At 38.0% G+C, this 23,392-nt stretch overlaps 2 protein-coding genes across 6 annotated transcripts; one reads left to right on the top strand and one right to left on the bottom strand.

The window, feature by feature from the left end:
• Positions 1-1,532: 1,532 nt before the first annotated feature.
• On the top strand, positions 1,533-22,244 carry LOC109478958 (amyotrophic lateral sclerosis 2 chromosomal region candidate gene 12 protein homolog). Of its 5 annotated transcripts, none has more exons than XM_019780774.1 (14): positions 1,533-1,656; positions 4,029-4,212; positions 5,912-6,034; positions 10,877-11,033; positions 11,550-11,689; positions 12,209-12,302; positions 12,630-12,789; positions 12,927-12,979; positions 13,296-13,395; positions 13,923-14,026; positions 14,687-14,758; positions 15,168-15,257; positions 15,669-15,778; positions 20,917-22,243. In XM_019780774.1, exons 1-14 carry the CDS (start codon positions 1,647-1,649, stop codon positions 21,266-21,268), a joined length of 1,749 nt encoding a protein of 582 aa, XP_019636333.1. In that variant the 5' UTR covers positions 1,533-1,646; the 3' UTR covers positions 21,269-22,243. The 5 variants fall into 5 exon arrangements, with proteins under 5 accessions (XP_019636333.1, XP_019636334.1, XP_019636335.1 ...); XM_019780775.1 differs by lacking the exon at positions 1,533-1,656 and adding an exon at positions 3,341-3,424 and having other exon boundaries at positions 20,917-22,244; XM_019780776.1 differs by lacking the exons at positions 1,533-1,656; positions 4,029-4,212 and adding an exon at positions 5,472-5,600 and having other exon boundaries at positions 20,917-22,244.
• Positions 16,179-18,406, bottom strand: LOC109478999 (interleukin-25-like). The gene is made up of 2 exons (XM_019780841.1): positions 18,140-18,406; positions 16,179-17,429 (listed from the first exon to the last, which is right to left on the bottom strand). The coding sequence occupies exons 1-2, from the start codon at positions 18,161-18,163 to the stop codon at positions 16,932-16,934; spliced, it is 522 nt and encodes a 173-aa protein (XP_019636400.1). The 5' UTR covers positions 18,164-18,406; the 3' UTR covers positions 16,179-16,931.
• Positions 22,245-23,392: the final 1,148 nt, after the last annotated feature.

Here is a 23,392-nt window from a genome sequence, read left to right as displayed (position 1 = left end):
AGAATTTGCTTTTATCAAATAACTCCAGACATACTTTGTTTTTGGCAATATCAAATTGCAGAGTTTTCCATTAGCAATCTCTCGCTGCCTGGGGTCGGCAACTGTCGGGCGGGCCCTGGCCGCCAGGAGCGCGGTTAGACTATCACTTCGACTGCACCAACGACTACTAGTAATCTCCAAGCAGATCATACGGTGGCAAGACAGTATCCATTGACCAGCCACCTAGGACACTCCTCTGGCCCAGGGCCAATGGATACCGTCTTCCCATCATATGAACTGCTTGGAGATTACTAATACCAACGACGAGGTTTTCTGTATTTTCTTCACGGTTTTACGAGTGGCCACGTAACGTTAACGTTACAGAAGCTTTTGATCATTAGGCTTAGCACTGAAGTAACCTCACCACTGAAGTAGCCGCTTGGATAATTCTTTATTGATTCTTTTAAACCTTTAGCACTGCTGCACACTGAAGTAGCAATGTCGATGGCAATTCTTCACTTTTTACGGGGCTAGGTAGCTGGGAGAATGTTAAATATTATTGTAGAGACATAGCAGTATGGTCAATAAAAGTTTAAAATTCCCGCTCATTCAGCTTAAATAGACTAGTCCAGAATGAGACTACAACTGGGGTCCATATGAAGTATAGCATTATTAATCTTTTACCAAAACAAGAAATTTGCAGTTTTAAAATAGACCACAAGATTAATAATAATATACTATTGTAAATGGTATATATTTTCATAAACAGAATCCGTAAAATACTTTTTATTTAATTTCTTACAACTGAACTTACTACTGGACCTCCCCTAATTCAATAGTGCAAGCTTCCACTCCCAAGAGCCTTTGCGAAATAGCCTTAGCAACAAACTAAAGGCAAGCAAAATGGCTGACGCGGTCGTCTGAAAAGAAGTCTGTTTATTGTTGTTTGCCTGGTGGCCTGAATGGGGGATTATATTACACCACATTATACAACCCCAAACGGCATCTAATGAGCTATTTATAAAGTCGGCTGCGAGTCTTGTTGAGGTAAGTTTTGGTCAGAAATTCAGCCGGAATTCCCGAATGATTTTACACCTTGAAGGTGGGGAGGGGGGCAGTGAATTTCTTCACAGCAAAACTAATTTGTTCAGGTAAATCGTTGTGTTGAGGTGACAATGTTACGCTGACCTATTTATGTTGGGGTAAATATTTTGACAAATCACGAAGGAAACTTGTTTTTCTTCTCACATGTAGGTCGTCCAAGCTTATATAAAATTGAAAAAGTAAGATTCTGAAATCGACGACTAAGTTACTAAAATTATCACAAAATAATTCAAAACTTATTACAGATCACCCAACGTACATAATGCACTGATGTTACTCTATAACGGAAATTTGATGATTTAGGCGATTGTGCATCAAAACACTCTTATTATTTTGACATTAGAATTTAATTTTAAGCATATTTTCTGAGGCCCACTATCGTGTCCAAGAAAATTAAGTTGAGTTAATTTTTTTGTTAAAGGTTTTGTATGAAGGTATTCTAATCCACATGTAATCCCTTACCACATTTCCAGGTCAGGGTCTTACCACAACAAAGCCCTTCAGTTCCAAGGATTATTCTGGTTGTAAGGATGTCCTAGTTTGGAACAACACTTGAAGAAGACATGACAGCAGGTAAGACAAATGTCTTTAAGAAACAGCGATACTTCGAACAAGGCAAACAGATGTCAAGTCTCAAGAGTCTCAAATCAAACCCAAGTCTTGTGTCATGTGGGCTAGTAAGTAAAAATGAATCTTCAAAACTATTTTTGATTTTATGCAACTACATTTTTGTAAGTTATGTGTGTTATGATCATTAGATTTACTTTATGTAGTTCAATAACATAATAACTAAATCACTTACTAATCAATACTGCCATAAAGCAGTGATTTTAACTTATTGGTATTAATGATAATTTTCTTGCAATTTAGTTTGGTGACTGAAAAAGAATCTTATCATAGTTTGGCATCAGTGATAAAACCCCATTGTTGTTATGCATGTTTTAGGAAGTCATACTAACACATGTTTTTTTAAAAGCTGATTAAACTGTTAAAAACTTTGCAACAAGCTGTGGTGTACGGTGTATGCTACATTGTGAATCCATCGATACAGTGAAAATTCTAAGATGTTGTTCACACAAACTCGTAACTGCTCTGTAATTAGAAGACTTACAAAGTTACATTTTGCCCATGGGTATGAATTAAGTAGTCAGCAGACAACAAGCAAAACATGTCAGTGTATGGCCCAATTTACATGTCAAATTTGCGATAGTAGGACTGGACTGGTAATATCAGGATGCTGACAGAGAGTTGTGAGATAGATTTTAAGGTTGTATGAAGGCTTTTTCTTCATCTTGCGAAACCCCACCTCGACAGCTCGAAGTAGTTGAAGTTGTATGATACCTCAGTGGAAGTCTCTGATAGTTTTAGCCTGTGTATATAGCCATTTGCAAGCTGTGGGGCTCGCAATGTTGGGAGGCCAGGGTCAAGGCTAATTACCATATCGTGTGAGAGTGTCAGTTGCACAAAATGGCGAAACGCGAAGGCCTTGCACCATAGCCTATGTTTCGAACCCATATACTGCGCACACTGGACACTAAGTATCAATAATGTGCTCATTGAAATACTTTGTGTCCAGTGCTATGGGCTGGCAACCAGACTAATTGAGCCACTGCAAAGTCAGATGTTTGTGGTCGGAAGGCAGCAAGTTGGAGACGGCCAGGGACAAAGTACTACTAGTAGCATTCAAGAAAGTTTGAGTAAATTGGGCTACACAATCCAAACTCCATGCATATATGTGCCCCCAGACAGTACACATATGATTCTGAATCTGAAATTTGCAATATCTGGAAAAGCTGTGTAAAGTTAGCCTATGTCTCTTCTTCAAACTCATAAAATGGCAACGTACATGTTAGAAATGATACCCTGCTTGTACATTTATTGTGGCCCACTACATATACAATGCTCTCGTGTTTCAAAAACATGCGCAAGTTCTGAAACCTGTGCCTGCAACACCTTCTTAAGTTTTACACACTCGACAGCCATCTCTAAAAGGGTTGCTATCTGCTTCACTTAACTTCTTTACACCACAGAGGCAGCACCTACCATTTAATTCCACCACATATTTCAGCCATTTGTTGCTGGTAATGTGAAACAAAAAGAGTAAGGTGTTTTTGGCAGAACTAGGGGGTGGAACCCTGCTGAGAAAATAGCCGTAATCCTCTGTTTTTGTGCAAAAGCACTTCAGTACGTTAAGTACTTAAAGTGCTATTAGTTGTTTAAACTCCTATTCTTTGGCAAGGGAAGGTAGGTAGATGTGTTCAAGGTGGACACCAGTCACGTTGTTGTTCTTAAGTTCTTGGACTTAAATGTGAGATAATTTCATTGAAGTTGGCAGTAGAAGGTTGGTAAATTTTTGTTTGTACTATAAATCACGTTGAGTGTCATGCCAGATTTTTCAGAATTGATATAGGATGAGTTTAGTGTAACATTCTGGTCTAAATTTCCATGCATCAGTGATTGTACAGGGTTGTATAGTATTAACTTAGGAAGGTTGTACTATCTTTTTTTGTATGTATGACTGGTATTTCTGCTAATGTCAGTAGCAAACTTAACTCGTATAGTCTTAAAAACTCCTAGTTGGTGTCCTAGTTCTATGGTCATTAGTTGGTATGAACATCCTGCTGATTTTTTGTCCCTGATTGTTTGTAAATGGGACTTAAGTAGCACGAGTATTCTTTGATAGAGTTGGTCAGCATAGGGGTCAGGTACAGAGCAACTTTCTGTGTCGCAAGCCGTGCATTGAGTCCCGAAAACATGACCACAGTAGGGGTCTGGTATTCTCCCTGAAAAAGTTTAAAACTCATAATCCTCTGAGACACTATTTCCTATATATGCTAATTAAGGGACAAATGTTGTCATGTTTTCCCTCTGTAACAATACAATGTATAAAGAACAATATATCTCAAGCCCTGATCCTCATGTATAACATTTTTGTCCATGTACAGGTGTAGTAGCACAAGACCCCATGTCGACCAATGGGGACCCACACGAAGGCGTACATCAGCCATTTTTCCTGAAGGTCACGACGCTGTCCCCGTTCGGACCCAACCTGCTGGCCGAGCCCAAGGCCCCGCCCCCCTCCGCACAGTCATCTTTCGTCGGCGCCACTTCTCGGAAACCACGGCCAAAGTAGGTCAAAGCAATTTGCTGCGTTTTTAATACGGTGTATGGTACTCGTCAAACCTCATAATAGCAAGTGTAATCCAGTCAAACCTCATAATAGCAAGTGTAGCAGTAGAAGTATACGTTTTTTCCAGACAGTAGTTGTTTGTTCCCTATTATGTTATTGTACCGTAATATAGTATTTTTCAAATAAAGACAATGATTGTTTAAAAAAATTGTTTTGGGCAGCAGAAGAAAGTTTACTGCTCAATGCATGGCAAAATTTGATATCTAGAAGTAGACTTTTCTATATGGAAAATTGCTAAACAGTTCTATTCTATATAATTTATGTACAAATGTATAAGGAACAGGGACTATTTTGAAAAAGTAAAAGTACGATTATCAGATAGTGTATGTTAAATGTTCGTCTCTGAAAAAAACGAAATACAGTGTCTGTAGCATATTTTATTTATTTAAATCACTAGCAATACATATTATATATTGGCCAAGATACTAGTACATGTATTATAAGGAATTTGAGATGAATGAGTGAATTCAGTTGTTGTTCCCATACTATACCATAGGCATTACAGTATATTTAGCTATATACAGTTAAAGTCCAAAGTCCAATTGGTCCAATATTTGTATAACCTGGCATATCTATACATGTGTGTTTGCACAAGGATTAAGTGAAACATTTGAACATGGTAGTTAGGTAAACACTAGTCGCTATGGACCTATTGGCTTTGTACTATTCACTCTTCAAATAAATTTATGACTGCTTGAAGGAATAGAGAGTTATTAATTAACAACACAAATACTTGTGCAATACAGTTTGTGCTATGTTAGAGAGTTGGTATAAGTATATATTTTTTGGTTTGAGTTTGTGTTATTGTATGGATAGTATTAAACATTGATTCAATGTATTAGGTAAAAACAAACCTCTCTGACAATAGGATTTGAATGCAGTTTAGAAAAAAGCTGCTAGGGTGACCAAATTTGATTGACCAAGAAGTACAATGCATACCTTCCAACAATAAAATCATGAAAGTCTTGCATGATTTTTCAAATTATCTAATGCAAATAGCATTGTTTACAATTTAACTAATGTGTTTAATGAATTCCTGATGAAATTAAAAATAGGCATTGTTACTAGAGATACAAGCTTTATAATTGAGCTTAATGTTACCTGACCTTTTGAACTATTGGAGGATGATTAACCGGTAAACCGAAGATTAAATGTGTCAGAGGTCACATTGAAACGTACTTTAGCATGTTACAATGACATATTGGGTACATATAGATGATGTATTGATTAGATAGCCAGTAAACATATCTTTTTGAGACTGTTGGTTGTAGTCTACAATGGATAATAATGTTTATATGCAAACTCCTGTCCAAAGGACAATTACAAGGTAACAGACAGTATATGAAGTGGTAAAGTACTAGTATGTCTAGTCTTTACTATAAACTACTGTAGGTCTATTATCTGGCATTTCTGTGTACATTGTTAGGGCAGGGCTTGTATCACTAGTATGGATTGGAAAGCTAGAAAGTTTTATGTAAATAGATAACTACATAATCTAAAGTATACAAATAGCATACAAATTTAAAACTTCTTTACAAACTAACTAAAGTCTTGTTCCATTTCTAGTTATACTATACAGCGTTTGTAGAAATGAAATGTAGTGTTTAAAACATTGGTAATTTTTCTTGTGTTTTTCAGATCCACGCCCCCCCACCCACCGTCCTACCGTGATGTCCTGCTCTCCCCCCATACCAGCCTGGCGGAGGCTAAGTCCTACCGCTCACGATTTACTGTACCAAAGAGCGCCCCGGCTCACAGAAGGTAACTTCTACTGCACTTCTTCACATTCTGGAAAAACATGGTAGAATCGGATACTGGAATTTCGTTCAAGCTTGGTACACCCAAAATTTACTTACCGGTACTGCAAGCAAAAGTACTTTTGCTAACTTGTTTGCTTTATGCAGTTCTGAACTGTCTATTATCCTTATTAGTGATTATAATATGGTGTTTTATATGCTATATCATGTTATCTTATACATGTATATGTATTGTTTTTGTATGGTTTAAGATCTATTTTGATTGATTGTTGCTTCATATTTCAGCCTATCGCTGCCAAATTCTGATACTTTTACCCAGTGCAGCCCCTTCACACTCACTCACTATGCAGGATTTAATCATACTGCTGCTGTTGCACATTTCAGTCTTTCAGATAAAACATTCAATAAATGTACTGCTCTATAAACTGGTTCCAAAGATTGCTAGAAATAAAAGAAAAACTTACCAAGTCCCAATTTTGCATCAGGTACAATGTACAAAGCTCAAACACCTAGAGAATGATATGGATTCAAACTTTATAAACTTAGCAAGTACTATACAAAGACATTTTTACAAAGCAAATCCAGCTATTGCCTTTTATTATTTTCCTTATAGCAACCAACCAATTTCATTGTTGCAGCCCAAAAGGATAAAGCACTCAAGTTGACTGAGTTCTGTAGTACAACACTTTGTCATTTCGTTGTGAAAACATTCTTAACGCGAAAAAACCAACTGGTGCCGACCCTACACCTAGAACAAACTGCACGGCTCCTGCCCCTATTCTACTCCATTGTGGTGTGGACACACACGGTTGTGTTGACACTGTTACTGGGAGCTTTGTCGCCCAGGAAGCCATGTCCGCCTTTTAGTTTGCGATGAAATACAAGAGTTAGCGCTCAGTCAACATGGCGGGGAGTTAACCAGAATTCCTTCACTGATAAAGGCATCGGGGGCCGAAAATTTTGTGTAGTGGTTAATTTATTACGTCTTAATGAAAAAAAATGCTGACTTTTATGATTATACTTGTTCTTTTTTTCTGATAGAAAGGTATATATAGTGGAACAAGTAAAATGCTACTACAAGTAGCTCCTTTTGTTTCAAGGCAATATACAAATGTAGGTTATGATTGTCCAATTAGATACATTTATCTGATCATTATATAACTCGTAATAATCATACGGTTAGGTTATTCGTTTGTGTAGAGTTTGTCTTTTCTCCTTTCAGTTTATTCAACGAAATGATTAATATTTTAATCAAAATACTGTCAAGTGATTATTATTAATCCATACCAATTTTTTCCTTGGTTCTTGGACCTGTTAAGGTGAAAATATACCAAGTAGACATCATAAAAGCAGAGGGCAAGGAAGAAAAACTAAATATGACTGTATTATTATCACTGCATAAAACCTCAAGTGCACCAAGACATAAATCTAGTCCTCAGACTTTGTATTCACTGATGTTTTTCCAGTTAAGTAATTTCTTTTAAATCCGAGAACCAACAATTAACTTGGTGTGGCCTTCCATTTACTGTTATAGAAAGAGCCTGACAGATTATGAGATGTTGTGTTCATAGCAAAGCCTTTTTATATTTAATGTTGTGACAACATGTTTTGTTTACTGGTGGACGTATTGTGACAGTGTCATTCAAATGTCGTTTGTTGTCAGGCCGTGTTTTAACATACCTGCTGTCGTGGAACGATTGACGCCAACATTTACCTCTGCCTGTTCAAATAGCAACTGTCGTTTTCTCCATAGTGCGGGCACGTCTCGAGTCAACACTTTCTCCCTATATCTCCATAATGGGGACAGTTTAACGCACAAACGTCAAACAAGATGGTTGCCTTTTGAAAGTGTACCCTGAGTTTTTTTTGGTTAAAGAAATCAGGACCATTCTGAAGCAATTTAGCTTTGTTTGAGAAAGTTGTTTTGGAAGAAGCTTTGTGAATTTCTTAAAGCACTAAACTTTTGTATGTCTTGAGTTAAAAGAATTAGTTTGGTAGCTTTTTTAACCTATTTTCTCCAAGACAAAGGTGTTGCGTTTGTAAAAAGACTGTTCCTTGCAGCCATCTTGTTTTTGGTTTTCGTGAGAATTTGATAACACTGTCAGCTATGTCGAACCAAGGGCTCTTGAGCGCGCTTTTGTCGGGATTCGGTTCGTTGTATGGGATCAAACTGGAGCCGGGGAAGGCGAAACTCCCTCCGCTGGAGCACGTTCCCGCCATTCACGTTCACGAAGCGTAAGTTTCAGAGCCAAGTGTAATTAGCGACTGTTATAGAGCACTTCAGACTAAGGACATGTTGAACATGGTCTAGACAAGATGTCACGCTGAAGGTACTTGCTACAAACCTTGTTACCTCCGTTGAGGAGGTTATGTGTTAGGTACACCATATATAGGGATTTGTGAATGTTTTAAGCGGTTCTAACTAGACATACTCTAGACAAGATGTCATGCTGAAGGTACTTGCTACAAACCTTGTTACCTCCGTTGAGAAGGTTATGTGTTAAGGTACACCATATATAGGGGTTTGCGAATTTTTCAGCTATTATAACTAGACAAGGTCTAGACAAGACAAGGCTAAACTAAATGTACATACCACAAACCTTGTTACCGTCGTTGAGAAGGTTATGTGTTAGATACACCATATATAGGGATTGGCAAATTTTTTTAACGGTTATAACTTTGGGTCCAAGAATCAAGAAATGCAATTGGTGTGGCCTTATGTTCCTTTTACTTTTTCAAGAGGCAAGCTCTCTCCACCACTCAGTCACTTCACTGAACTTGAACTACTGGTATAAAACAGTCCGATTTTGAACAGCGACGGTTGGGAAGTGGTTACCATAGTGATGTTAAGATTGACAGATGGTCGTATGTTCATGGACAAAAGGAAAGGAATTTTACAGAAAGACCCTGTCAGAAATATAGCGAGACAAAGTGTTCCAAGGTTTTAATAAGGATTAAGATTTCAATAATACACTTCCATTTATTATGTCTTTTAGGAGCTAAACATTACTGGCAGTTTAACAGTTGTCATTGGAAACGAGTTAATAGGCCACACCAGTTTAAATTCCTGGTTCTTGGATTCGCTAGTTAATTTTTTTTCTGAGTATACGAAAATAAAACCTGTATTATCCAGGTTCTGAGTCAATCCCAAAATGATCAAATGTTGGCAACAACAGTTGAAGAAAGTCCTTGTCGTCCAGTTTTTTACTGTAACAGATTTTCAATGTATCAATGCAATGGTTTCATTCAAAATTCATTGCTTGAATTCTAAACCAGCCTAGTACATGTATGTTGACTTTGTGGCTCCTATCATAGCATTTGAGGCTATCATAGAATGACTAGGCCTCTATTTTTTTTCTGGCTCGCTTCATTGATTTCCTGCACAATCCCAGAACCAACAAATCAATTTGGTATGACCTTTACAATAGCCAGCTGGCATACCAAACATCGGGATCAATTCTACCAATGCTTATGTGTCAAGAAAGACCTTTGGAATACGTGTAACACTAGCTATAGCTAGTACACGCAAAAAAGCCAAGGATGTTCAGTTAAGTCCTGTATGTGTACGTGTAATGTTGCTAAGTTTTGCAAAAAGTTTGCAACAAGGAACTCTGGTTGGTGGTTAAGCTTCACTAGATATTGAAGAGAGGCCAGCAGCTTGAGTTGTGAAGAAGTCCAGCAAGGAGCTTTTTGTAGCTCAGGTCAAGAGAGAGAGATTTTCTCCGTTCGACAAACAGTGACTGGCCAAGCACAACATAAGGACAGCTGGCTGGAGATCAGGACAAACAACTGAGAACTCTGTAGGAATGCCTGGATACAGCAGGAACATGTCCTCTACAGTAACGTGTCACTAACGTACCGTGTAGTATGGAGTTTTATGGCAGTCGTGCTTCAGTGTGCTACCATGGTGATGTGACCGAGTGTTATTTGTGAGCTGTTGAGCAAACCGCAAGATGATGTCAGAATGTCCTTTCGCAGCCCTTTTGTACCAAGGAGTTAGTAGGGATCATTTTTTGACCGAGATGTACAATGTACAATGGATGTACAATGTTACACCACTCTAGCAGTACATGTAGGCTATCTACATGAAGGATTCAAGATTGTAAGCTGTGTTTCTTAAGGAGATGTGTGGAAGACATTGCTGCTTCTTGGATTGGAAGGAGATTAACTAGAAGAACCCGTGCCCCTGAAGTACCTTCAAGATGCAGGGACGTCTTACGTGTCAAACTTGGAACTCAAGGACTCCAACAACGGATGTGGTTTTACCTAACACTTAGAGTTGAAGAAAACTGTATTGAGAGAGGGTGACTTGCTTCTTTGCAACATTGCAGACAGAATTTTACAGTTTTTCCGTGATTTTGAAGATCTTGCTGGATAAAAAAACAGCTGGAGTGGGACTATGACAATGCTCGCCAAGAAAACCACCAAGATTCGCCTAGTTTATGACATGAGGAGAATGTGTTGGATCTCTCTGTGGGTTGTCAGGATTTTTTGTCGACTTAATCATTTTTTTTATCATAGTTTGCCATCTATATGCATGTATGTACCTAAATGTTGTATTTGTTACTCACTGTTTTTGTACTCATTTTCACAGAGTTGAGCGAAGAAATAGGTATAAACTGCCTTTCCCATGGGCACAACATTGGAAGCTGCCAGGGATTCGAACTCAGGACCTCCAGATTCTAAAACAACAACCTTACCATTACTGTAACTTTGTCACCTTCAGTTTTCTTCAGAGTGATGCAGCTTCTGTTTTGTACAGATATATCAGTCATCAGGAACTGCCATATAAATAGAGACAGACATGTCAAAATCCGTATCCGTGTAACACCGGTTTGTGTTCCAGATGTGAGCGGTTGGACCAGGTAGAACCAGAACAGATCAGTGCAGACAGACAGCCGTATGAGACGGAGTCTCGCCCCTCCACCAGTACAGCCATCAGACACAAGACTCTGGAGAGTCATCTTCCAGTCAAGAGGGCCAAACAGCCCCAGAGTAAAGAGGTTAGAACTTAGGGCATTTCTCAACAAGTACAGGTGTACAATTGGCTTGAAAGTCAGTAGAAGTCATTCTGAAGCAAGGATGAACTATAACTTAATAAGTTCCAATTCAAAAATTTGACAAATTTTTGACTGTCCAACTTCTACTCCAGTATGTTTCAAGGAATGAGCCTCTACTGATTCTGTTACCTCACTTTACAAAAGCATTGTTTGCTTCATCATCATCATCATTCACTGGTATCTACAACTGTTGTTGTTTTGTAAATAGCTTACTGTGAATTTTTAAACTTTCGCAAGTATTTTATTTTCACATTTTTTTTGTCAGCAAACGTGGTAAATTTTCAGTGTGTAACTACTGTAGCACTTTTCACTTTCCCTCGTACTGCAAAATAAAATCACTGCAAAATTAGATAAATCTACAGTAATTAATACATGAACATATTAATATAGTTTGCAGCAAACCATAGATAGATGTTTGTGAACTGGATGGTGAGTTTCTCTTGTTTGCCATGTTCCCAGGAGTCTCCCATCCCAGTTGTGGTGTCCCCTGGTTACGTGTTGTCACGCAGTCGCAGCAAGGTTGCCATGACGATAAAAACAGACGGCTTCTTTGATCCGCCCAAGAAGGAAGTGCCGACCCACACACTTGACCAGGCAACGTGAGTTTGTTTGTTTGTTTGTTTGTTTATTTGAATTTTCCTCAGGCTACATTGGACGGGCAGGCAAAATAGGGGATGAAGATAGCCATTACAAGTTTCTTGTATGTAATTTTTTTTCCTTTTGCTACACATTCACTGTTCTTCTCTAGATCTGCTTTATTCATTTATATCAGATTTAATCTCCCACCATTGGACTCCTGCACTTCCATACTTGGCCCCTAGGGGGCACTGTTTCCTCTGCTTTGTAGAATCACTAGTGAATACGTTGTGCATGTTGTTTTGTAACAATTGATGAATGTACAATGTTAATGTCTCATTCTCTCCCTAGTAAGAGTTGTTAGAGTCAGAAGAAATTTGCTTTCTTGTAGAAACCACTACAAAAAAATCCTATTTGTTGTTTTTGCTTGCTGTTCAGAGTTCTGTCAAAATGCACAATAGTCTGACCTGTTACACTGGTATTCTGACAGTTGAATTGCTGCATGAAATTAGACCTTTTTCTTCTTTTTTTCCCCACTTTAGACAAGACCTGATCAGTGACTTGAGGCAGCAGATTTCTGACCTAACCTTGTACCTAGAAGAAGAGAAGCTCAACCATAGGGACACTAAGAAACAGGTGGGACTACTTGTACTTTGTTTATTAAATAGGTGGGACTACAAAAAACATAACTTCTACTACAACAGTAACTGTGGTCTGTAGCAATTTATTGCTTGAACTACATGTACCTCAATGTACAAATGTTTTGTTACCTTCTTCCAACCACCCCCCCAATATTTGACCTCCAATTTGACCTTCCTGCCAATCTGTGCCACCATTTCCCCTCACTTCCTGTGACTCAGTACTGAATCAAACACAGCATATCTGAAACTTTTTTTTCTATCAGATGTCGGTAAGATTTTTTCAATAACAATATTAATATAATTTCCAACCTTTGCAATACAGGCTGCTGAAGAACTGAAGAAAAGAGAAGAAAAGTTGAACACGAGACATGAAGAGGAAATGAACAGGTTGGAGGATGAGTATGAGAAGGAGATAGCTGACATGAAGGCTGCTCAACAGAAACTCATGGCCCAGGAAAAGGCTGCGTCTGAGGCTATACATAGTAAGGGACATTATCACATTGCTTTATATTACTTTCATATATTGTTGAAGCAGATGTGTAACTTTGGCATGTTTTTGTTGATCTTTCTTTTAGTTTGTACAAGTTGAATTTATTTCTTTCTCCATTAAATTTTACAGACAGACTAACCTCAGACCTCAACTTCATGAAAAGTTCCTTTGACACCTACAAGGTAGGAAATGTTTCTAAACCCTTTTCCATGATTTAAAGATTTATTTTATCTTAGATAAGACTTGTTACAGTTAACTGAGTATCTTATTGACACAACAAAAGTACAGGGACATCTTTTAGGTTTTCTACAACTTTGGATACACAAAAGTAAAGTTTAACATAATCTTAACATGATACATCCTAAATTTCAATATTTTATATCTTTGAATTTGAGTGTCACAAGTATTAACTCTATGGATTTTCTAGTTGTGCCTGAAAACAAGTTAGTAAAAAATGATGCTTTAATTGTTAATTTCTTTTAATTCCTCATATTTCAGACCCAAATAGTTGAGGAGATGGATGAAAAGTGGGCAGACAAGGAGGCAGAACTTCACTTCAAGTTTGAGGAAAGGATAGAGTCAGCTATATATGAACAAAGTAAGTCAGCAGTGAAAAATGCAGAAAATATACCAGTCCAGAATGATAGTATTTTTCATTAATACATAACGTCACTGGCAACTATGTTAAAGTGTGACTAGAAACTTTTCTAGAACCATGTTACTGTATAATTTAACAGAGTGTCTTTACAAGAACCTGATGTACATACATGAGGGGGAGTACTCAATGAATGAAACTGTTTTAGGCCATTTTCATTGTGTGGTTTGCCAATAGATCACTGGTTCAATACCTGGCATTCCTAGCTAGATGTTGTATCCTTTGGAAAGACACTTTACTCAAGTTTCCCCACTCCACCCAGGCGTGAAATAGGTACCTGACTTCAGTTGGGGAGGTAAAAGATGGTGGAAGGAGAGGGATGGGCTCCGCCTTCCAATACCATGACCTAGACACAGTGGATTAACAACCCACTGTCCCTACAGTCTCAAAAGGCTACAGGACATTTAGTTTTTACCTTACCTACTTGCCAATGTGTTTATAAACTATTCTTTTGTTACTTTCTGTTTTAGAGAAACAGTTAATCCATGAACACCAGGATGAGAAAGCTGCTATGAACCAGGAGTTTAAAAGACAAATTCAGACCATCGCTCGGGAACACAAAAGGGAAATAGACGTAAGTCAACTCAGTACAGTCTTTATTCAGACAACTGAATTGTGTCATGTGGACAGGTATCAGGGAAACATTTCAAAAGATTATTTTTTCTTTGAAAAAGTGTCTTCACTGTTCCTCATTGATTCGTGAATAATTTAAGAACTTTATCCACAACCACTTGTTTAATTACAAGGGCCAATGTTTCGATGGCCGTCTGTCATCTTCATCAGGGTAATTACCGGTACATATGTATGAGAAGAGTCAAAATTGCCAACAGATGGTCATCAAAATGTCGGCTCTTGTTTAACAAGTGGTTGTGGATAAAGAACGTTGCTATTCATGTCTTCACTGTTATCTATGAAATCAGTTTAGACAATAGAGCTTAGATTAGAATAGACAATAACAATATGAGGTTCAACTTGAATGTGACATTCCATACATTGTACCTGCTACAATGTAACATACATGTAAGACTGCCCATCATATAATAATACAATATAGCAAAAATATGTATTACAAACTATTGATATCTACAATGTAAATGTAACTTTGGTTTTGTACCTGTCTCTGTGTATTATAAATTCATTAGTAACAGTTAGTAACACAGCCAATCCTCTATACTAGTGAGTACCATGATTATAAATGGTGTGTTTGATACAATGTTCTTTCTTGTTACCACAGGCAATCAACAAAAGATATGCCAATGCTGCTCAGGACCTAGAGAGACTAAAGAGAACAACAGAGGAACTCAATGTAAGGTTTTTGAATAACAAGACTCAATGTTTTATACCCTGAGATTACATATACATGTACTGTAAATCACGATTTTTGTGGTGCTTTTATATTTGCGGTTTTCACAGGGACTTCTGTACCATGAACACTTCCGTGAACAAATAATTTGCAGACTTTCTTTTTGCTGCACTAGCCGATGCAAACATGTCCTTTTTTCTCAGACCACAAACTCTAAGGTACTGCAAATATAAAGTGATTTACAGTAACGAGTAGTTGATTGATCAATAACATGTAGCGTTTCTACATTGGTATAAGCTTTTTAAAGCTTATAAGCAACTCAGTGTTGCTTATTAGATTAAATGAAAACTGCATTGAATTGCAGTCATTGGCTTATGGTTTTTAACTGAATACTGATTCTTTTGTTTCCCAGATTGCCCGTGTTGAGTTGGAAGACACAAAGAAACAACTGAAGGAAACAACCGAGAGTTTCAAGAGGACGTTACGTGAGCTACAAGATGCTGTAAGTAACTTTACCCATTAATGTCTCGTAGCTTGTATCTATAGCAGGGGTGCTACAACTTTATTACAACTGGGTACAGAAGTATTGTTTTTTTGGGGTGGGTAAACTTTGGGTTTGTGTGTCTGTGTCTTTGCGGCTGAGGGAAAACTGACAGACAGGTCAAAATGTCAGACACAGGACATGGGGTGAACTGTAAAGCAGGTTAACAGCACATGGGTGGGATGAAGATTGACAGGCAGAATGCCAGATGGTCAAAATGTCCTGACATGGAAATGGAATGTACTTAAAGGTCACAAAAACCCGACATACCTCCCAATAGTCTGAAATTTCCTGTTTACGAAAACTTGTGACATTAAAAATCTCCTGTACCCAATACTAAATAAAACTGGTTTCTATATTCCTGTCTTACAGAATGTGCGACTGATAGACTTTGAGGAGAGGTTCCATGAGAAGGTTTCGGAGGTGGATGACAAGTACAGACAGAGGATGCACAACCTCATGCAGGAAAATGCAGACTTACGGTGAGGACAAGTGTTAATTACTTTCTTAGTGGTTTTATTTCTTAGAGATTTTCTCAGTGTTTCAAGCTCATGACAGTGAAACAATTCTCTTACTTATTATAGAAATACCAAACACGTATTTACGGTGTCATGATCACAAGAGGACACTGCAAAGACTGAAGAAAAAAATACAACCACTGCAATTATTTTGTGATGTACAGTATGATACAAAATGTACAGTCAAAGTCAAAGTCTAGAGTGACATCTCAGTGGTCACTTATAGAGCTTGAAATACTTTTTTGGGCATACCTGCACTGGTACAGGTATTTACTGTCAGTGGTAGCTATGTACTGTGACTATTTTATGTAAAATCTTGAGTGAGTAGACAAGTTATATTATTATTATAAGTTAACATTAACAATCAAAAGCACAATAAATGAACAGGACAAGTAACAACCAAAAACATCATACACATGTACATTTACAAACACCACTGGACACCCTTCATTAAGTACAAACAAAATAAGTGCATTGATTTGCATATCCTCTGTACCATTTTCACTGTTTGACACATCTGGTTAATATGTAATTCAAACATATTGGTTTGAGTGAAAATACCCTGTATTTTATGTTTTTGTAGTTTTAGATTATGTAGTAATTTGTCATGTACTTTCTCGTGATCAGCTCCTTTGGTCATGGCTTTCAAAAAAGTTCTGAAGTCAGGCTTTAATCCCCTCTTGGTTAGTAGTCGTTCTTGTGGATCTGAAGGTTGAGGGTTCGATTCCCAGTCTTCTCTTCAATATTCTGCAGAAGTGTATGATACTGATACTGGTAAAGTTCTTTTTGGGGGATATTGTAATCTTACTGTCCCATGTAGAATTATTAGCTTAGAAAACCACATATTGAGCCCATCAAAAAGTCCACTACTCTTTTCAAAGTTAGTATGGGCATACCCATTTTGCCTGTTGCAGGCAATATCTTTTCCAACACAACATTTGAAAACTATTGAACACAACCTTAAATGAGATGTTCTGAAGAAGTGCTATGCACAATAAAAGGCTAGGTGGGTTTTGCGCAGGTGCAGTACGTAGTGGTTCACAGGCTGTGTGAGTTGTCTCTGGCTTCATATATCCCATGTATACTTTGTCGCAGTCTGTACTAAGACTTTTGGAGATTATCCTTCTGACGACACTTGTGGCCTGACACAAATACAAGCCACCGCAATGGTCTTCAACTTTCTCCTGTAGCTGTACGTGTGTTTCCCGTCTTTTGGGCACTTTTGGCCCTTTCTCATCTTCTTCTTCTCAAGAACTGGCACTGTGCCATAATATGGTATACTTTCACCGTTTGCATCTTCCCTCTTGTTCTTATGGTCATAGCAGTGTTTGTAGTTGCAATTTGCAACTGCAATGTCTTTAGGGAAACGGTTTTCATCATGGTCTAGTACCAAGTTCCACGGTGCAGCTGCTCTGAGGTTGACGTCGTCTGGATATTTTGGAGTCTGGTTTGCTGCAAGTTCTCTCCCCATCTTAAAGGGAAGAATTTTGTTGAAGTTTCGTAGATTATTCAGTTTCAGTTGTTTCAGTAGGCTCCTTTCTCTTGGTTCCTTTAATGTGCAGTTGGTTTTGCCGTATATACAGTCAATCAAGACCAGGACAAGGAGTGCAAAAATCTGTAAAACAAAAACCAATTAGATTAGTCAATTCGAGGCCAGAAGAATGACAGTTGAGATACAATGTTTACCTGGTTTGACCTTGTAGTCAAAGAGTCTTTGTGAAAGTTTATCAGAATGACAAAGAGTGTATTACAGTCAGATTAGGGCCCTCTGGTCTTGCAAATAGCCAATCAGCTTACAGGATTCTGGTTTGCACTGATTAAGATTGGCCAATCAGAGATAATTAAATTGTTATAGCCAAGTCTCATGCTTTCTAGAATATGATGAAACCTGTAGGAAAAGTTTTGTGAAAAGCCAGGAATGTCCAAAAATTATTCAACCATTGCAAATAGACTAGTTCTTTTTGTTTCTTACTAGTACTGTACAGTTTTGTGCGGGACATGTCTACTGGTTTCATTGTCGCAGTTTCTGCAGTGACCTCTTACTGCAAAATCATGAGATCTCATTCTGTTTCATAGTACTACACTGTACTACAAAAACTTCTAACAACCAAGAAAAAGTGTTTTCCCTCATACTGCAAAATAAAACCAACACAAAGGTACAGTAAACAGAGTTTTCATTGTTTCTGATGCTTAAAAATAGGTTATCTTCCAGGTAGATAGTTGTGACAACCCAGTGCCAGGCAACCTGTCACACCTACATTTGAATATTGCACCACTTTGCACATAGATAAGCTTATCAAATGAACATAACCCAACATGTCTTACCTTAAGAATTGCCTGGATGCTCATCTTTAACAAGGATACATTTCAACAGTTATGGTTTCAGATAAAGATGAACTTTTACTGCAGACTTGGTTTTAACTTAACACATTTTTTAGGTTACCAACTCTGTACCTTGTAGTACTAGTCTCGTTTTGTTGACGTCAATTATTGTGACGAATAGCCTAGAGAGCAAAGAATTAACCCACAAGTCAGGTGTCTAAAGCTTGGGGCTGGAGAGGGGATTCCCCTGAGTAGTCCAGGCAAGTACTTTATTTAAATCTGTGTTAAATATTGACACAGTGACAGTACAATATTTACCACCAAGCAATTCTATTGTGTTGCTATAGTAACAGTTACAAATATTTCAACTGTATGTGGACTGAAAATTTTGAATTGCAAACCTCTGATTTTCATTGTTGTGACATTTACATGTGTAGGTGCTTTAGAATTTTGTGTAGGTGCTTCAGAAGTTTTCTTTCATTTGTGTTGTGACCTTTTTCCTACAGGAGAGAAGAAAATACTGTGTGAGGGTGTCACAAAACAAAGTTAGTGCAGAAATTCCCCAGCTAAACCAGATAGGAGTGTGAGTGAGTAACACAGTGAGTGTATGACATCGACAAGGGGATTTCGACATTTTTTTTGGGGGGGGGGAACCACCCATGGAATTAGTCTAGGTCCTCATTGTACAAAAGCATTTGACAGCCGTGACAGTGCTAGCATTAACAAGCAACGGACATAAGGTCATACCAATTAGATTTTTGGATAGTAAGTAGAAAGACAAGTACAGTCAAACCTGCCCAGGGGACCAAAGAAAAGCGGTCACCTTGGACAGGTGGTCTCCTTGAAGAGGGTTGCCTCACAACATGACCAAGACATAAATGGTTTCCAAGTCGAGTTTTAATGTCAAATGCTGTAAACATCTTCAGTTCAGTGGTGAATGCATATGGGGAGGGTGGTGCATAGCACAATTTATGTCAAACAAAACATTGACCAGCAGTCAAGCCAAAGTAGCCGATTTCACCGTGATGATTTCTCGTTAATTATTATCAATATTCAACATGATTGAAAATGACATGGCTGCCATGGGCAGGTATCGGGCCTTGAGCGAACCCAACTCATGGTCACGTTAGCCAGTTGGTCACCTAGGACAGGTCACTTAATGCTTGTGTAAATGAGGAAAATTTTTGCCATTTTTGGGGGTTGAAACAATAGCATAATGTACAACTATGTTGTTTTTGTTGAATCATGACTGACAAGACAGGCTGTCCAGAGATTTAAAACTCTGATATCTCTTACCTTTAAAAGCAACAGATTCTCCATTCTGATGTTTGACGATGTTAGATTTGTCCAGAAGTCCTTAAAGATTAGATTGACAGTTCTGTCCTTTCAACTGTTCACTGACGCTTACTCGGTCTGTCACTTTCAACTGCCCTTAGGCACAATGTACCCTGGTATATTCCTGCAACTCTTGCGGCTTTGGTCGGTGAAATTTGTTGGGGAAGGCTTCATTATATACATTTTGTAGCCTTTGAAGATGACTCAGTGGTCAGATTTAGCATACTTTGGAATTTTTATGCTGTCATACAAAACCATGATGTCAGTGGTAATTCCCTGTTTGCGTACTTTATTAGTATGTATTGGGAGTCCCAACTTGTGCTAGGCTGTGACATACATGTTTATAAATGTCAGTCAAACAGACAACTTTGTGGGGAAAAAATGAACCCTCACAGTTTATTCATTAAACAAATTGTACATCAAATTCTTTGTGTAACAATCGTTTTTAGCCATGAAAGTTGAAAGTTGAAATTTGTCATGGGACTTTTCCATGCAAATGTGGACTCTCTCGTCATGGAATTCCCCAACTTTTCTGCGCATGCCATGACACACAAAAGTTCCCCACTCTTAAAACACTTACGACACCTCTTGCTGTGTATTGTGTATTGTACCCATTTAGTGCAGGTCAATCCTAATTTTGGCTCAGGGTCAAGTATCTAGATGCTAAGCATTACGTTGTTATGTGTACAGTACAAATACACATAGTACTTGAGCTACTGGTAGTTGTAGTTGTACACCAGAATAAGTGTCATGTTTTTTGTGATAAGTATCACAGTGTTTATAGTTATCATGCCTTTTTCACTCGCCAGGTTGTCACAAGTTTCTTTGGTTATTTGTTGAGAAAGAGGAAAACAGGCATTGTACTGATTTGTAGAATAAAAGGGTGGTGCTAGGAATGTTACTGTAAATAGTATAATGTTACACCCCATGCAATTACAGAGTAAACATTACATAGTGGCATCAAAGGGCAAAGAACACCTGTTACAAGGACACGGTACATATCAATAATTTAGTCTTTGGTTGGAGTAATCCTTAACTATTTTATTAGCAGGGCATTTCTGAGGGAACTTTGGAGGGGGAAATTTGTTCTGGACTTTTTTATGGGAAAGTTTATGAAGCAAATGAAGGGGATTTCATGATCATATGCCATAAAACTTTCTAGGGCATAATACAGGGAGTCAATGTGAATCATGAGTACTTTTCAATGTATTTCAAAAGTTCTACACACAAAATGTATTTTTTAAATTGCTACAGCGGAACGTCTGGTTTGTTATCTCGTGATCTAGACATGAAGGGTCAAGGGTCATGAACTTTGAATGGTAGATAGCTTTTGTACTTGTAAGAAGTGACGTGAGTTTGGGCCCCCTAACCACTTGTTCTGGAACTGCAGGGGCATTCATTTAAAAAGTTATGTTTTAAATCTTTACATTTCTTGTTGGCTACAGGAAGCGGTACATGTCCAAGTGTGAAGAACTGTACGATGTGAAGTCGCAGAACGACATCCAGGTACAGGAGAGAGTCCAGACTGCGAAGGACACGCTACAACATGTCATCAAGACCCGTCATCGCGCCAACATCAGCATAGCTGCCTCCGATCCCTCATTGGACGAGAAGAAAAAGATCCAACACAGCCGTCCTCTCAGCGCGCCGACCACGAGGAAAGAAACTGTAGAAGCGAAACTGGGAGAACTACAGATTCAAGACAAGGACCAGACTAGTGTAAAAACCCCTCCAAGTGCCGGTAGACAAAAACTACTGCCCTCCAGACCACAGACTTGTGTAGGAAGGAGGGCTTGAGGCTTTCACAAATGTTTTACAACTGTTAATATTTAAGTTGTACATTTTGTCCAACATTTTGTATATTATGAAAGTTGGTATTATCTATAGATTTATATGCTTAATTTTGCATAATTTCAAGATTGACAGTAAAAGTCAGCAGAAAGAGAGTTGTTTGTGTAAAGCAATTACAAGAAAAGCTGGCTGCTGAAAGCTTCCAAATGTTTATGGGGAGCATTTTTTAATAACAATGTACAGTCAAACCAGAACAAGTGGCCATCTCTACATAAGGACTACTAGTACAATATACCTGTCCAATGTGACCACTTTTTGGTGGTCCCTTAGATACTCAAGCATTAAGAATCTTGTCTGTAGTGACCACCTGTCGACATAGACCAGATTTTATCAGTCCCGAGTGGTCTTCTGGGGCAGTATTCTAACTTTTGACTGTACAATGTACATACATATAGTATATACAGTTTTTAATAGACTGAACTGCCAAAGAAGAATATCAGTCAATGATTGTATCTTTTCCACCTCTTTTAAACCTCTTTGTTATACCATTTGTAATATTCATCCAGATAATTCTACTTTATAATAATGTACATAAAACTATTACCTCGCAATGGGCTGCTATGAAGAGCTGACAGCTTAAAAAAAGTAATCATTAATTTGACTGGCTCAAAGTACAAAATCTTTATGAATTATGATTATCATAGTTTCTACATGTTCTTTCTATGGATTTCTTGGTACTTTCATTTCATAGCAGAAAATGAACAAATGGTCTATGGAAGAGCTTTCAAAAGCAATGTATTACTCTTACTGGTTTAAGGGAACTTATACTTTGTATTGCTTTTTTCTTAGCTATTTGAAAGTCTTACATGAATATGTATGTATACTAGTAGTTGAAAAAACAATGATTTGAAGTGTTTCAAGTCTCTGAATACAAATTTTTTTCAATTTCTCTTTATTGAATTCATAAAAGCTTGCAGACCACTGTTTACATGTATGTACAAGTTCCTCAATACAAAACCTAATTAATGAAAAGTTGTGTCTTGGAGGTATCATTTTGCATATCAGTTTACATTTGAAGGGTCTTAAAGGAGGATTGTTGGTGACTGGCAGCTCTATTCAGATGATCCACTCTGTTCTTCAGACTAATAAAAAGTGGAAAATGAATTGAATTTAGTAAACTGTGTTCATGTTTTATATTTCAGTAACTCTTTTCGATAAGTGCGGTGGGTTCTTTAACCTGCGTGGGGTGTGGCTCTCCCCAAACACGGGACCTCCATTTAACATGATATCCGAGGGTCGTCCGAAGCTAGGTACTCATTTCCACCTGAGTGAAGTGAGGAAAGTCGTGTAAAGTGCCTTTCCCAAGGGCACAAGATCGGTGACATGGGCAGGATTCGAACCCGCAACCTCTTGGGTGTTAGCCGAATGTGCTACCGACTGCGCCACACGACCCCACACACTACTTGGAGAGATATAGAATGTAGCTAAGAAAAGGGATGGTGAGAAAAAGGAGCTCGATCATCGGCAGAACATACAGAATGATTGAACAGGCAAAACTGCTGGGAATATTACTGGACCAACAGTTGATGTTGTTGACTCAACACCTTAATAAATTACTAGTAAATCCAAAATGGCAAGCACTTGCAACATCTCAACTGTTGTAAGAACATGTGTGAGTGCCCCAGCAACAGAAACTGTTTCTGGGAGTCCGTACGAGCTTATACAAGCGAATGCAGAAGAAAAGAAGTAGAGATAGATCTCAGCAGTCTCACAGCATGCCAAAGTACTCATTAATTTCTGGCATTTTGTATATATTTTCTAGTAGTGTTTTGATCTCTTTACCACCAGCTAATACATGAACAAACAAAATTCCTCAAAAGCATTATGAAAAAATGCCTTGTGTGCACTGTTCATGAGAGCCTGTTGATCATGGCACTAATGCATAACATGGAACTGATAGTGAGTTCAGCACCAAGGAGAGATCCATACCTATGATATGAAGGCATTGCTACTGTTTATTTAAGGCACCAAGTCAAGATTCCTTTAATAACACCTATGCTTAGGACACTGTTTACTTCTTCTTACTCTCAAGTTATCTTTAAGTAGAAGAAGACATAAAAGAAAAGATTC

This window comes from Branchiostoma belcheri, unplaced genomic scaffold (assembly GCF_001625305.1).
Source record: "Branchiostoma belcheri isolate BF01 breed outbred unplaced genomic scaffold, Haploidv18h27 scaffold46, whole genome shotgun sequence".
In the NCBI taxonomy this organism is placed as follows: Eukaryota; Metazoa; Chordata; class Leptocardii; order Amphioxiformes; family Branchiostomatidae; genus Branchiostoma; species Branchiostoma belcheri.
This window is presented reverse-complemented; position numbering and strand designations above follow the sequence as displayed.